Source organism: Ailuropoda melanoleuca, chromosome 6 (assembly GCF_002007445.2).
Source record: "Ailuropoda melanoleuca isolate Jingjing chromosome 6, ASM200744v2, whole genome shotgun sequence".
Lineage (NCBI taxonomy): Eukaryota > Metazoa > Chordata > Mammalia > Carnivora > Ursidae > Ailuropoda > Ailuropoda melanoleuca.
Genome location: NC_048223.1, coordinates 130,429,902 through 130,443,515, shown reverse-complemented (window position 1 = coordinate 130,443,515; position 13,614 = coordinate 130,429,902). Strand labels below are relative to the sequence as shown.

General features: G+C 59.2%; 2 protein-coding genes across 4 annotated transcripts in view; both read left to right on the top strand.

The window, feature by feature from the left end:
• The first annotated feature begins 6 nt into the window (after positions 1–6).
• Positions 7–3,801, top strand: ZFP41 (ZFP41 zinc finger protein). The gene is given in 3 exon segments (XM_019795940.2): positions 7–1,411; positions 2,996–3,355; positions 3,357–3,801. Coding segments are annotated over 2 exon segments (588 nt in total). The 5' UTR covers positions 7–1,411; positions 2,996–3,185; the 3' UTR covers positions 3,775–3,801.
• A 679-nt stretch (positions 3,802–4,480) lies between these two features.
• GLI4 (GLI family zinc finger 4) overlaps positions 4,481–13,614 on the top strand; it is a 15,784-nt gene continuing 6,650 nt past the window's right edge. For 2 of the 3 annotated variants that reach the window (XM_034663491.1, XM_034663490.1), the window contains exons 1-4: positions 4,482–4,618; positions 5,572–5,817; positions 6,040–6,176; positions 9,210–9,324. In XM_034663491.1, the coding sequence (XP_034519382.1) occupies positions 4,579–4,618; positions 5,572–5,817; positions 6,040–6,176; positions 9,210–9,324 (538 nt within the window). In that variant the 5' untranslated portion in view covers positions 4,482–4,578. Of the gene's footprint in view, positions 4,619–5,571; positions 5,818–6,039; positions 6,177–9,209; positions 9,325–13,614 lie in introns of all 3 variants that reach the window. The other variant, XM_011220475.3, reaches the window with a different exon arrangement.

The following is a 13,614-nucleotide window of genomic DNA, read 5'->3' as shown; positions in this document are numbered from 1 at the left end:
AAGCCTTCGCAGAAACGGAAAAGAGAAGACAAGCCGGCGGAGCCGGGCGCCAGCGTACCACTGAGAGGCCCGGGGGGCCCCTCCTCCTAGAGCGGCGCCGGAAGGGACGGACCCTTGCGGTGGGCGTGGCGGCCCGGCGGCTCGGCTGGCCGGTTGGGGAGCGCTGGCGCGCGCTGGCGCGGGGGGTCGGGCTGCGCTGGGGCTGGGTGAGGGGCACGTCGGTTCCTGGGCCCCCGCCCTCCATCCAGGGACTCGCCGGTTCCCTCCGGCGTCGCTTGCGCCCGCCCCCTCGGCCCAGGGCGGCGGCCTCTCCTTCGCCTCCCGGGCGCCGCGGGGAGGAGGGCGAGGAGCAGCGAGGAGCGGATCGAGGTGAAGGCGGCGCCCCGGGGCCCTGCACGCTTGGTCGACGAGGCCCCGTCGTTGGCGGGGGCGCATCGTGCTGCCCCTCGGGGCCCCTTTCGTCGGCCTCGACCCAGCTCGTGGCTGCTGGCAGGCGGGGGGCCCAGCGGACTGTTGGGGTGCATGTGTGCCTTTGTATCCCAAACCCGCTCGTAATTCAGGCTCCCCTGAAACCCAGGCTTCTGAAGGCGGGGGGACGGGCCAGCCTGAGTGGGGTTTGCGGGGACCCAAAGCTTGCAGTTCAGGAGGCCTGGCCCAGGGAGGAAAGGAGCTACTCCGAAGTTGCACAGCGGGCACAGCACCCCAGCCCTTGCGCCCGGTGGATTGAGCGCCTGTGTGGCTGCGGCAGGCACCCCTGTGTACAGGCCTGGGAATTCGGGGACCATGACCTCGGGCCTACTCCGGTTTTGGCTCTTGGATAACGTGGTGTGCTCTTTGTCATCAGGCACCTGCCAGCCTGAATTGGGCAGATGAGACGAATATCTAGAATGATTCCTGAGCGCTGATACGTGCTGGCTGTGGCCTCGTAGCCAGGGATGCAGGGATGAAATAGTCCTTGCCCTCAGGGAAACCGCGGCCTCGGTGCCAGTCTCGGCAGGAGCCTGGAGCGCAGAGGAACCCCACGCAGGCCCTCCAGCGGGTGGGAACAGGGTTGAGGGCGCTTTCATAGTGGTTCTTGGTTTTCCTCAGTTTCCTACTGAAGCTAGACAGCAGCCTGTGACTCCAGTGTCCTTGCCTGGTGCTGTGGTCCTCTGCCCTCCCCAGCAGAGGGCCCCCCGTTTCTGCATGCTTCCTGCAGCCCCGATGAGCTTCCCGTACCTCAGGTCAGGCTCCCACCTTATGCAGAGAGCAGTCTCCTCCCAGAACCTGCTTCCAGTAGAGCCTTCGGGGCAACATAGGCCTGAATCCAAACGAAGTGTACAGCCGGACTCTCAAACTCCTTGTCGTGAGGGGGAATCTCCACGGTCATTTTATCATTGCCTCTGCAGCAGGGAGGAGAGGAAAGCCCAAGGTACCTTTTTGACTTTAAAAGAGTTCAAAGTATTTATACCTTAAAACCACTTGGGGGCGACTGGCTGGCTCAGGCCGCGGATCCTGCGACTCTTGATCTTGGGGTCTTGAGTTCAAGCCCCAAGCTGGGCATAGAGCTGACTTAAAAAAAAAAAAAAGGTACAGTGTTGTCACACACAAGAGTTGGACAGTCACACAGATTAAAATGTTCAGGTAAATAAATGGGATGGAAAAGAAGATTGAAAGAAAAATACATCCCTGGGAGTATTCCACCTAGGGCATCACAGTTTGGGGTGAGACAGCCTGTCAGGGTTACGGGCCTCCTAGCAGATCAGGGTGGCCATCACAGGCCACGAGATACCTTTGCTAAGAACGCTGTTTGCAGGGAATGTTCAAAGATCAGAATAGGACCTGCCTTTGGAGCTTTTCTTTTTAAAAAAGGCCTTTTCTCAGTCTTGTGGAGATCTCTTTCACTAGCAGTTAAGGAGCCTGGAGCTTGTCCAGGCTCAAGGCTGGAATTCCGCAGTTAGTACTGAGGGGGACGAGGGCAAGGAAGCTCTGGAATAATACAGGAACGAAATAGAAGAGGGATCTCAACAAAGGCACTAGGAGCTGTGTGGGTGCCGCTCCTCCAGGCTGTTGGATCCTGTTTGAATTTGTGGTGGAATTGGGTGCTGTTAGATGGAGTTGGGGACAGGGGACATCAGGTGTTTCAGACAGTACGCAAGACCTAGTTGATGGAGGAGTTGCCCTGGTTAAGTGCTCCGGGGAGACTAGAGCCCAGTAAGGGAACAGGGAATGGGGGCGGTGTTTGGTTGAGTCAGGGAGGCCTCTCTGAGAAGGGCCCATTCAGAGTTCTGAATGAAGTGAGGGGCCAGCCCCATGAACACCTGCTCTTGGCCTGTTTCTGGAATCTGCCAGGCACAGAGGCAGGAAGGCCTGGGTATGTTTGAGGAACCTAAAGAAAGGTGGGTGGCTGGAGGGGAGTGAGGAGTGGGCCGAGGGACGAGGCAGGGCCAGAGAACGGGCCAGGTCAGGCATGTGTGGGGCTCGTAAGTGTGAGGCACTGGGGGTTGGGGCAGGTGCATGACGGGGGGTGCTGGCGGCTGTATGGAGATGGACCACGGGAGGAGGGCTGGGGCGCCCCTTGGGGAGCTAGCCCCAAGTTCGATGCAAGTCAGACCCCAGGCTCTAGGTGACAGGAGGGCAGCTCCCAAAGGGGCACATGTGGGTCCTGAGGCTCCAAAAGAACGTCGTCTGTCCCAAATACAGGAAGTGGAGAAGGAGGGAGAAAATGGTGGGGAAAAAACGCCAACGTGGGGACCACACGGAGCTGTTGGTCCGTGATCCGTGTCAGACCCCGCTGGACTCAGGCCTGGAGACCCCATCCCCAGGGAGAGGGTTAGAGCAAGTGTCCTGTTTGGTGAGAGGCTCATGAGGTGGCCAGGGAACACACGAGCAGGGAAGGGGCCGAGTTCCCTGGCGCCCCCGTCCATCCCGTAGCCTCTCCACCGCAGGAGTGCACAGCTCTGTTCTTCCCACACGCCCGCGTGATCTAACCTTCGTGGTCTGGCTTCTCCGGCAGCACGAGGGTCGGTGGCGTCCTCTCTCTGGCACAGCCTTCCTGCTCCAGAGCTCTCGTTACAAGCTCAGAAAAATGAAGAGCTGTGGCTAAAGTGAGAGCTTTCAGAAGAAGTGGAGGGTCTGGCCCCTGGCCTTTCTCCTTAGCCCTTCCTGGCTTCCAGTGGCCCTTCCTCTCTCCTGGGAACAAAAAGATGGAAAAGCCCACGGGCAAAAAGAAGGCACAGACCCCAAAGGAAGGAGGAGAGTTGCTAAAGGGCACTCCCAAAGGAGAGGAAGCCCCTGGGGAGAAAAGGGTGCACAAGAGGCCCGCTCTGGCAAAGAAGCACAAGGAGGCCAGCCTGGGTCCCGAAGATGAAGAGCACGTTTGATGCTTTCGATGCTTCATTTAAAGATGACTTTGAGGGGGCTCCTGTGTTCATTCCTTTTCGGAGGAAGAAGCCCTACGAGTGCAGCGAGTGTGGACGCGTCTTCAAGCACAAGACAGACCACCTTCGCCACCACAGGGTTCACACGGGAGAGAAGCCCTTCAAGTGTGAGCAGTGTGGGAAGACGTTCAGGCGCAGCTCCGATGTCACCAAACACCAGAGAATCCACACTGGAGAGAAGCCCTTTAAATGCACCGAGTGCGGGAAGGCCTTTAACTGCGGCTCCAATCTCCTAAAACATCAGAAAACGCACACTGGAGAGAAGCCGTACGAGTGTAAGGAATGTGGGAAAACCTTCGCCTACAGCTCATGTCTCATTCGCCACTGGAAGCGTCACCCACGGAAGAAGCACTGAGTGCGGGGAGGCTGTCTGCCGAGATGCGGTGCTTGTGCTGATGGGAGCCATCCCTCCTGCAGCATCTGATCGATGCCGGGGTCCGTGAGCTCAGCGCACCTGTGCCCGGGCGTCCCCCTCATCATCAGGAAAATCAAGCCAGTGGAGTAAGCAAGTGCTTGAGCGCGGGAGACACCTTTCTGGTCCAGAGCATCTCCGGATTGAGACCCCATGGTAATGTGGGCAGGGCTCGCAGCAGTGGCACCAGAGACCCTGGGGCTATCAGCAGCTGTCCGTGCTCGGGAGTCAGCGGCTGCTTGCCGGCAGCCCAGCACCTCCCACAGTGGCCTCTGCCTGTGGCATCCCCTGTGGTCTCAGCCCTCTTACCTGCTCCTTTGAAGACTTCAGTCTGCAGACTCGACCTGCCGGGCCATCCCTGTGCAGCCCGGCAGGAGGCCCGTGGCCCTGAGCTGAGAGCCGTGTTCTGTGGTGGTGCCCACGGTGGTGCACCAGATGCCTGCTGTCCCCACTCAGCCGGCCATGGTGACAGCGGTTTGTGCTCTGGCTTCCCTCCTCGGGCTGCAGCGCCAGTCCTGGAACTCACCATTACCACCATCCCCCACCCCATCCCCAGGAACTGGACCCCTTGTGTGCCCCCCTGGCCTGGCCCCCATCCCAGGGGAGTGGCCTGACTCACCCAGGTGGATCACTCAGGACCCACCTGCTGCCGCCGTGGGAGACTCCTGCCCTGGACACACGGTGGAGGCCCCAGGGATGTGAGGGCAGCTATGAGCCAGCCTGCGTCTGCTGTGGGGGTCTTCAGACATGAGGCGGTGCACCCTGCCCCCCAGGATCGGCTCTCCAGGTTAGTGCCACTTCCTCATGCCTGGCCCCCAAGTTCCATCTTATCCCCCGGGCAAGGCCACGTGCTGTGCCCATCCTTGGTTTCCCCCTGGGAGTGGTCTGGATGGGGCTCCATGCTCTCGGGGTGGTGCAGTGTGTCCCAGAATTTCCGACAGTGTAAGGGGACTGAGGTGACCGTCAACCAGAAGGTAATGGGTAACTGGGAAAATGATGCCCACACTTTCAGCTGTTTGGACCCCCAAAATGGCCTTAATCTTTGGGGATTCTGTCCTGCAAGAAGGTCCTGACTCGGGGAGACCCATTTCCCCATTAGGAGGTCACAGATGCTCCCAGTGGAAATGCTTCTCCGGGTCGTTCTTGTTCTTTCTAAAAGCTGTGATGTTATGATACCTGAGCTGGGCACCTACCCCCCACCCCCGCCGGCGCAGCGGGCCCTCCCACACCTGACGCAGCTCGCCCCCAGTGTGGCAGGAGATCCAGGGGGACACACACAGGGTATAGTCCTGGACTGGAAAGGTAGCTGTAAGGGACCTTCCCGGGACATTTGGCAAACCTTGTGTCCACACTGTCCACTGGGTGGCAGAGCTGCACCAGTTTCCAAGTTCCTGCTTGGACTGCGGGCCTGCGGCCGTCCCCAACCTCGTCCTTGTGAAAGATGCTCGCTAAGGTTTTCAGGGGCACAGGGTCATGATGTCTGCAATTTACTCTCAAACGTTCAGCAAAGAAACAGTAACAAGACCTGTATACGCGCTGAGAGTGACAAAGCAGATGGCTTGCGTGTCAGTCATTCCTGAACCCGGAGCGAGGTTGGCAGACATTTTCTGCAAAGGGCCAGATAGTAACTCTTCTTGGCCTTGGGGCCCTAAGGCCTTTGTCACCGCTCAACTGCGCTGTGACGTGCGACAGCAGTCAGACAACACACAAGGGAGTGAGCGTGCCGTGTTTTATTTACAGAGACAGGCGGCGGCCAGGTTGGGCCTGTCGTGGGTGAAGGGCATGTGAATCACCCCATCCCGTGTGCGCTGGCGTCCTGCAGAACTGGCTGCTGGGGAGGAAGCTGGGCGCAGCAGGCGGCAGGAGACCGTGCGAGGGCTGCAGAGGGGCTCAGAGCAGCGAGCCCTGGTGCCCATCCTGGTGCCGGAGCATGGGCCGTCACGGCTCGCACGTCCAGGGTGTCCGCGTCCTCTTCAGTGTGGTTTGGTCTGTATTTATTAGGCCTGATGACATAGCAGGACACGTGTGTTACTGTGCAATGTGGGGCTGTGTGGCGTTTCCCTGTGTGGACGGCCACGGCCATGGTCTGGACTGCTGCCTAGAGGGGCGCTGAACAGAGGGGTTGGCCATCTCCTAATGGGCATGTGGGTTGTTTCTGGTTTCGGGTGTTAGAAATAATACTGAGATGAATACCTTTTCTGCATTTAGGGCCAACAGGATGGCTCCCCAGGCACAGAAACAGATGGAGATCGTGGCGGCAAGTACCCCCGTCCAGGCTGTGCAGGGTGGGCGCCCCGGCAGCACACAGATGGCAGGCTTGCCCTGGCGTCCCCAGCAGCAGGCAGGTGGGTTTCGTCATTGCCAGTTTGTTAGAAGAGAAAGAAATGTACTCTGACCTGAGGCTTTGATTTCGAGAGAGGAAGTGGGTGGTGAAGGGCACAGGCTCTCACCAGGGGTTAGCGACTTGAGCCGTGCCTGGCCATGTGGGACCGGGGGCATGTAGTTAACCTCCTCGTGCTGCCTCAGTTTCCTCGGTCGTGACATGGGGACGCTGACGGAGCTTAACCTGACTCTGAGTCGACGTGTGAAGTCCTAAGTGCAGGGCTGGCTCCCCCCAACTGATCTAAGAATGTCAGCTCTGGGGGCGCCTGGCCGACTCCAGGGATGGAGCTCGCAACTCTTGATCTCCAGGTTGGGAGTTAGAGCCTCACGTTGGGTATGGACCTTCTTGCTTTGTGTTTGTGTTTTTATTTTTATTTTTTTTAAAGATTTTATTTATTTATTTGACAGAGATAGAGACAGACAGCGAGAGAGGGAACACAAGCAGGGGGAGTGGGAGAGGGAGAAGCAGGCTCCCAGTGGAGGAGCCTGATGTGGGGCTCGATCCCAGGACCCCAGGATCACGCCCTGAGCTGAAGGCAGACACTTAACGACTGAGCCCCCCAGGCGCCCCTGTGTCTGTGTTTTTAGCGAGGTGGACATTTGCTCGTGCGCGTGGGAGTGGCCGTGCACGCCGGCCGCCCTCAGTGCGTCTCCTGGGAACCCTGCAGCTTGAACCGCTTCAGCCCGGAAAAGAGCAACAGAAAAATACTTTTTAAAAAGCAAGGCTTGGAAATTTTTTTTTTGAATACAGTTTACAGTCAGGAGAAAAATCACAAAATCAAATTCCATTCAGTGAGTGGTCTTTTCTGCCTCCTGTCGTTCTGGGAGTTTTGAGGATTTTTCTGTTGTTCAAATGAAACTCCTATCGTAGAAAAAAGAAAGCCTTCTCAATAATCTGACTCAAGTTAAAAAAACATGAAACCTATAAAATACTCAGACCTCGCTGACACTGAGACTGGGACTCGCCAGAGCTTCTCTGGGAGCCACTGAAGCCACACACGGACGTGTAGCCCTAAGCGCGTCGGTCCCATCAGCGGACCGAGCTAGAAATCAGAGGCTGAGTCTCTGGCTTTGAAAATGATAGAAAGAACCGCCGAACAAATGCAAAGTGGCAGAGAGGGAACCACAAAGAGCAGAGAGTAGCACAACCAGTGGGAACGGAGACTTCGTGGGCAGGAAGCCGGTGGGCGCTGCTTGTCTGCAAGGACCGTTCAGGCTGGCATGGTCCCGCAGCAGGGCCCAGGAAGAGAGCAGGAGCCAACAAAGCGTCATGAATGCAAAGGGGACGTGACAGCAGGTACGTCAGAGATCAGAAAAGACAAACTCGGAGCCAGGGAACGTGAGCACAGATGAGGTAGGGAAGCCGGCCCAAGACAAGCGGCCCAAAGACCCCGTGCCTGCCACGCAGAGCGTGTCCGGAGTCTAGAGTGTTCCCCAAAGAACGCAAGTCCAGAAGGCACACAAGTGAGTTCAAGAACCCATTCCAGTCCTCTGCAGACTCGAAGATTGAAAAGAGGAAACACGTCACCTTATTTTATGAGCTGGGGCAGCCACGACGAGTGTGCTCGCGGGCGCAGGGGCCCAAGCACGGTGCTGGCAGACTACGCCCGGCCGGGCAGCAGCGAGCGCGGAGCGCGGCCAGATGAGGTGTCTTCCAGGAAGGTCAGTTTGGCTCAAAACTGATGCGATTTCTCCCATCAACACGTTGGGGGAGGGGCATATCATCATCTTAATAGTTAGCTATGTGCCAAAATGCATCATCCCTCCATGATAACCTCCCTTCATAAATGAGGAATATAACAGCATTGTCTAAGCCTGGTATGGAGCGTCTCCCAGCCCCTGGAGCCCCACTGCGGCCTCGTCCCGTGTTGCCAGCGTCCCCTGTGAGCACAGAACACATGAGGGCCGGCCTCACGGCTCCCCCTGCGCCCGGAGCCTGACCAGGAGGAAAAGACACACATCGGATTACAGTGGGAAACCCTGAGTGGGTTTATCAGCAGGTGGGCCTGCCTTCTATGCGGAGTCCGAACATCGTCACCACGGACTGAAACTAAGGGCCCAGCAAGCTTGTCGCAAGTAGGTCAGGATCAGGATTCCCGGAGGCCCAGAGGCAGAAGGGGAAGCAGGTCGTCAGGCACGGGCTCGGGAAGGTTTGTGGCAGGCTCTCGCGGTGGCCGTCAGTGGACGCAGCTCGAGTGTCCCTCACCAGACTAACGGACGCACGACATGTGGTGCTAGACCCAGGCACAGCCGTCAGCCGTGCAGGAATGAAGCGCAGACCCAGGCTGCGACCTGCCCCAGCCTGAGCCTCGGAAGCCGGCCCGGGACACCGCGGTGTGGCCTGCTCTCCGGAGGGGCCGAGGCGGCGTCCCCCACTTACAGCAGCAGGGTGGAGGTTCCCCGGGGCCAGCACAGGGGAGTCTAATGGGGGCAGGATTTCTGTGGGGAATGATAAGAAGGCTGGGGAAAGATAAGGGTGTACTTAATGCCACTGATAGTACACAGACAAGTGAAATAAACACCATGTCTATTTCCCCACAGTGAAGAAAAGTCAATTGAACTTGCTGCGCTATTAACAAAATGCAGTTTTAAAAAGTTATCAATCCACTTTAGCAACAAAAATAGCATTTCCTAGCAAGTTACAGATGTGCCATACGGTGCTGGCCCAGAAATTTCACTCATTAAAATACCGTAGAGAACTTTCGTACATGCCCAGTAATATTTATAGCACGCGTGGAATGTCAGAAAAATTGGAAATAACCCAAATGTGCATCAACAGTGAAGTGGGGGTAGGGAGAGAGGAGCCCGGCCCCCTTGGGCGGTGGGCGCAGCGGCGGTGGGGCGACTGGGTCCTAAACCGGGTGGACCGGGAGCAGAGCTTTGAGCGGCTCCGCATTACACCATATTCCCCTGAGGCTTACCTGTGTTTGAAATGTTACATTTGCTAACTTTCTGAGAGACATGAGCACTTTCCTCCTGGTTCTGTTGCCGTCCAGGTCTGGGATGCGTGGGTCGAGCCGCGACCGCCAGCGCTGGCCAGTCCGGCTCCCACAGCGTGGGAGAGAAGGGAGCACGGCCTCACTTGTGTGCTCGTCGCTTCCCAGCAGCCAGGTAATAATTGCGTTTCTTTGTTCAAAAGGTAATTCTTGTCCTTTTCTGGGTGTGAGCAGGTCACCCCAGAGGAACCGTCAGAGGGATGGGTGGGGGCGCGGGGCCCAGGCAGGAAATCCACGCCGGGGGGGCAGGGCTGAGCGATGCCACAGCTGAGCAGAGTCTTGTCTCCAGTCTCCTTGCTGAGCCCCGTGAAGGCAGCGAGTTCCCCAACCTCTCCCAAAGGCACAAAATTCACACCTCCGGCCCCGCCCCACCCAGGAAGGCAATGCTGACGCCACCCAGCCTTCTAGGAATGCACTGCAGGCGGAGGAAACCCCACAGGCAACCCAACAACTTTCCCAGCCCAGCGTCCTGGGAATGTCTCTGGGAAATGCCTTTTCCAAGTGGGAACCCTTCAGGGTGCCCCCCGCTGAGCACGGTTCTCTTGGGTGGGGCCACGGAGGACACCTGCAATGTCCCAGGGAGGTGACCTCGATCATCCTTCACTTTGGCCTCCTGGGAGCCCGGCCAGCATCTGTCCTTAGGGGGCTCACGCTGGCCTTGATCTGAGGGAAGGTGGGAGCCGGCACTGTGGGGGAGTGGGCCGTGAGGGCCACACAGCAGGTGGGGCTCTGCTTCCTCCTCCCTCACGGATTGGGGGGCTCACTTGTGACCGGGTCCACTGCATCCCCGGGGACGCTATAGGCACCGGGGTGTTACCTGGGCTTGATTTCCAGTGACCTCTCGTGTCCCTCCCCAATCCGAACACCAAGCTGTGATGGTTCCTTTCCCCTGAAAGTGAGCAAGGCCCCAAGACAGGCTGAAGAGTATGCAGCTCTGCAGGCGCCCCCAGCCGCGGCTCCAGGAGCAAAGCCCAGGCTCCCGAGTCCTGGTGCTCGAGGCAGAAGCCGGTGGCACGGGGGACACTTGGACATTTGCTCTGGAGCAGGACCGGCTAGGGCAGGGTGTTCAGCAGGACAGAGGGGTAAAGGGGTATCCCCAAGGCCCACGGAAGCAGTGTTGGGACCAGAGAGGGAATGGGCTGAGGGCCAGTTAGGGTGGGAGTGGCCGCGAAGATGATGGGGCAGACTCCGCGTCTCCTGCCCAAGGACACAGCTCAGCTCCGAGCGGTGGCCCACGCCTCCAGCGACCTGTGTGCGCTGCGCGGAGAGTTGCTGGTCTCCTGGTGTCCTCCTCACCAACTCCAGCTGCCTGTGCCACAAACCACAGGGTCCTCCCCTTGACCAGCGTCCTGCCAGGACCCAGACGGGGCCATGGCGGCCCGTGGACGCTGCTGCCTGTGGTCGTCTGCAGTCCTCATAGACGTGGGCTCCCCAGGCCTGCAACGTGAGCACCCAGGGTCCTCGGCCCTGGTGCACACGTGGATGCCAGCACTGGGGTCCACACGAGCTCCCCGTCATGCCACGTGTGCCCCTGGTGCGAGCAGCCACCCCGCGGCATCCCGGTTTTAACACATGCGTGTTTCCTTGTGAGCTCGAGCACTCAGCGTACTGGGATTGTCCTCACACCCCCGGTGGAGTGCGCGTCCCCGGGCTACCTGCACTCTCACGCAGCTGCTGGTCGTGGGTGCAGGAAATGGGACTTTCCGCACAGGCCCATCTGATGAACTTGGACTCTCTAGTCTCTTCACTTTCCTCAGTCCTCAGAAAGCGAGTCTGCTCTGCATGTGGGGCACACATTCTGTTTTGTTTTATCCTGGTTCTGTGGTTTCTTCCACGTGGGCCTCTCTCCATCCCGACGGATGTCCCACTGGGTCCGCGGGAGTTTCCAGCCGCCTCCCCAGCATTCACCCCAGAACATGTCCTTGTCCTGCTGCTTGTGGATAATCCGTTTTCTCCCGTAATAAACATCTGTTCTGACCCGTTCACTGGGTCCCGCTCATGTCCCTGCAGTCTGGGGGTGCAGTCGGGACTCCCCAGAGAGGTGCTGGGTCTGGCTCAGGCCTGCAGAGCCAGAGACCCAGCTGGTCCCTGCCTCCAGACGTGTCTCTTGGGGCTGCCTCACATTAACCAAACTTGTAAGAGACGGACATAAACCAGAAAGGAATCTGCTGTCTTAGGGTGAGAGTGAGCCCTCAGGGGACAAAATACTATGTCCCTCTAGAGACATGGCCTTTCTGGCCCCAGATTCTGGGAAACTAGGGGTTCCTTGGTTGCTTTTTGTTACGTAGTCATAATCCTGGAGGGGGTCCGGGAGGCCCCCGCCTGCTTCCCTGAGTTCTGAAGAGCCCAGCTCGGGCTGCCCTCCCATGCCCTTGCTCACTTTGCCTTCCACAGAAGAGCTGTTCTCCCGAGGGCAGTCCTGACCCCCAGAAGGGGGCATGATAATATCTGGAGACATTTTGCTTGTCACAACTGAGGGGAGGCGCCACTGGCATCTGGTGGGTGGGAGCAGGGAAGCCGCTCGGCGCCCTGCAGAGCGCAGGATGCCTGGTGGCAAAGGACCCGGCCAAGGAGGAACTCCAGCTGAGCCCCGGAGTCAGGTGGCGGGGAGGACAAAGAAGAGAAGAGCTGTCAGCAAGGGGGAGGCCAGGCAGCTCTCAGCAGAAACCCAAACACTTGACAGGAGGCCTGTGGAGACTGAGGAGCCTGGCGGCACCGCGGGGCAGAGCCGGGTCCCCTGAAAGTGGGGCAGAGGCAGGCGGGACGCGTGATGAGCTATGAGTCTGCACAGCAGTAAATACGCCCCATCTCCCCACACCACTGAAGCTAAGCCAGCGGGGCCACACACAGGCCAGCAAGGAGAGGGTGAGGGACATGCGGAGAAGGGGACTGGCAGCCCCCAGCCACCTCTCTGCATTGTGGGCCGCCAGTCACGCTCCAGCCTGAACCCCAAGTCCTTGTGCCCCACATCCCCGCAAACAGCAGGTGCTGTCAGTTTGGTCCCCAACACGGGCCCTACCCAGCCCACTCTCTATCTAGACCACCTGTCTCTTCCTGCCTCCCTGCTGTCCCACACTGATCTTAAAATGCACATCAGATCTCAGTGCCCTGCGCAGGACCTTTGGTGGCTCCTGGTGCACTTAAAATCCAGGCTCCTAATCACGCCTGTGAGACTGCTTGCCCACCTAGTTGCATTCGCCCTTGGCCCACCACACTCCCAGCTTGCCTAGTCTCTTCCAAACCCTTGGCAACGCTCATGCCTCAGGACCTTGGCGCATGCTCTTCCTTCTGCTTTGAAGACTCTTCCCTCTAGCCTTTGTGCAACTAGCTTGCCCTACTTTCTTCCTCCCTCTCCTCTGATGTCACTGCCCTAGCGAGCCCTCCGTGCGCCAGTAGGCGCTCGTGTGCACCCTCCAAGCTCTTACCCCGGCTGTGATACTGGTGTGTTGCCAGTTTGTTGGTGCTCTCTCCCACACGCTAGAATGGGAGCTCCATCGAGTCAGCGAGCTTCCCTCTTCCCCCTATACCCCAGCTACTGGCCCAGGGCCTGGTATTAGGTCCGGCAGAGGGGAGCAGCGGGCGATTCTTACAGAGCCTGCAGGGCTGAAGCTTGCGGTGTGGGGCGGGTGAGGCTGCAGCAGCAGGGGCTGCACTCTGCACTCCTTAGTCGTCGGCAGGAGTCAGCGGTTCCAGGCTGCCCGTTCTTCCCAGCTCTCATCCTGTCTCGCCGCCAGCTGAGGACGGCACCTCCCCACACAGTCGCGGAGTCCTGCCCTTGCCCCTGACCGTGCAGCTTCCCTCCTGCCTGGCACCCGCCCCGGGCATCCCTGCAGCCTGGGGCTCCCTGGCTGTCCTCGCGCCGTCCGCCGTCCTGGGCTCAGGGCCAGGTGGGCGAGCAAGCCCCTGCGCGTGCACCCTGCTGGGCTGGTTCACAGAAGCCTGCTCGGCGGTCTGCTTTCCGGACCGGGAGTGACGCGTACTTTCCTCTCTCAGGGGTCGTGCGGACAGGACTGGAAAAGAGACTCAGGGTGCGCCTCGGAGGAATTCCGTGGTGAGGCTCTCGGAAATTTTGTAATAGCCACTTCTCAGGCCCCAGACTTTGGGAACATTTTGGTGGTAGGGCAGTTTGGAGGGGCGTTTGAGACACTGCAAAAAGAAGAGATTTGTTCTCAGCAAGCTGGCCAGCGACGTGGCCGTCCAGCAGAAGCACCGCGAGGGACGCACGGCGGTACTGACAGCGCTCTGGGTGCGACATTTCCACTGAATCCACAGCCGGCTGCCGAGGACTCGGGGCGGACCGCGCCGCCCCGGCCACAGCACGGCTCGCGACCGCCCCGCCCGCGCCACGGAGGCGGCGGTCCTCCGGCGCCCAGAGCGTCCCGGAAGTGCGCGCGGGCGGGCCGGG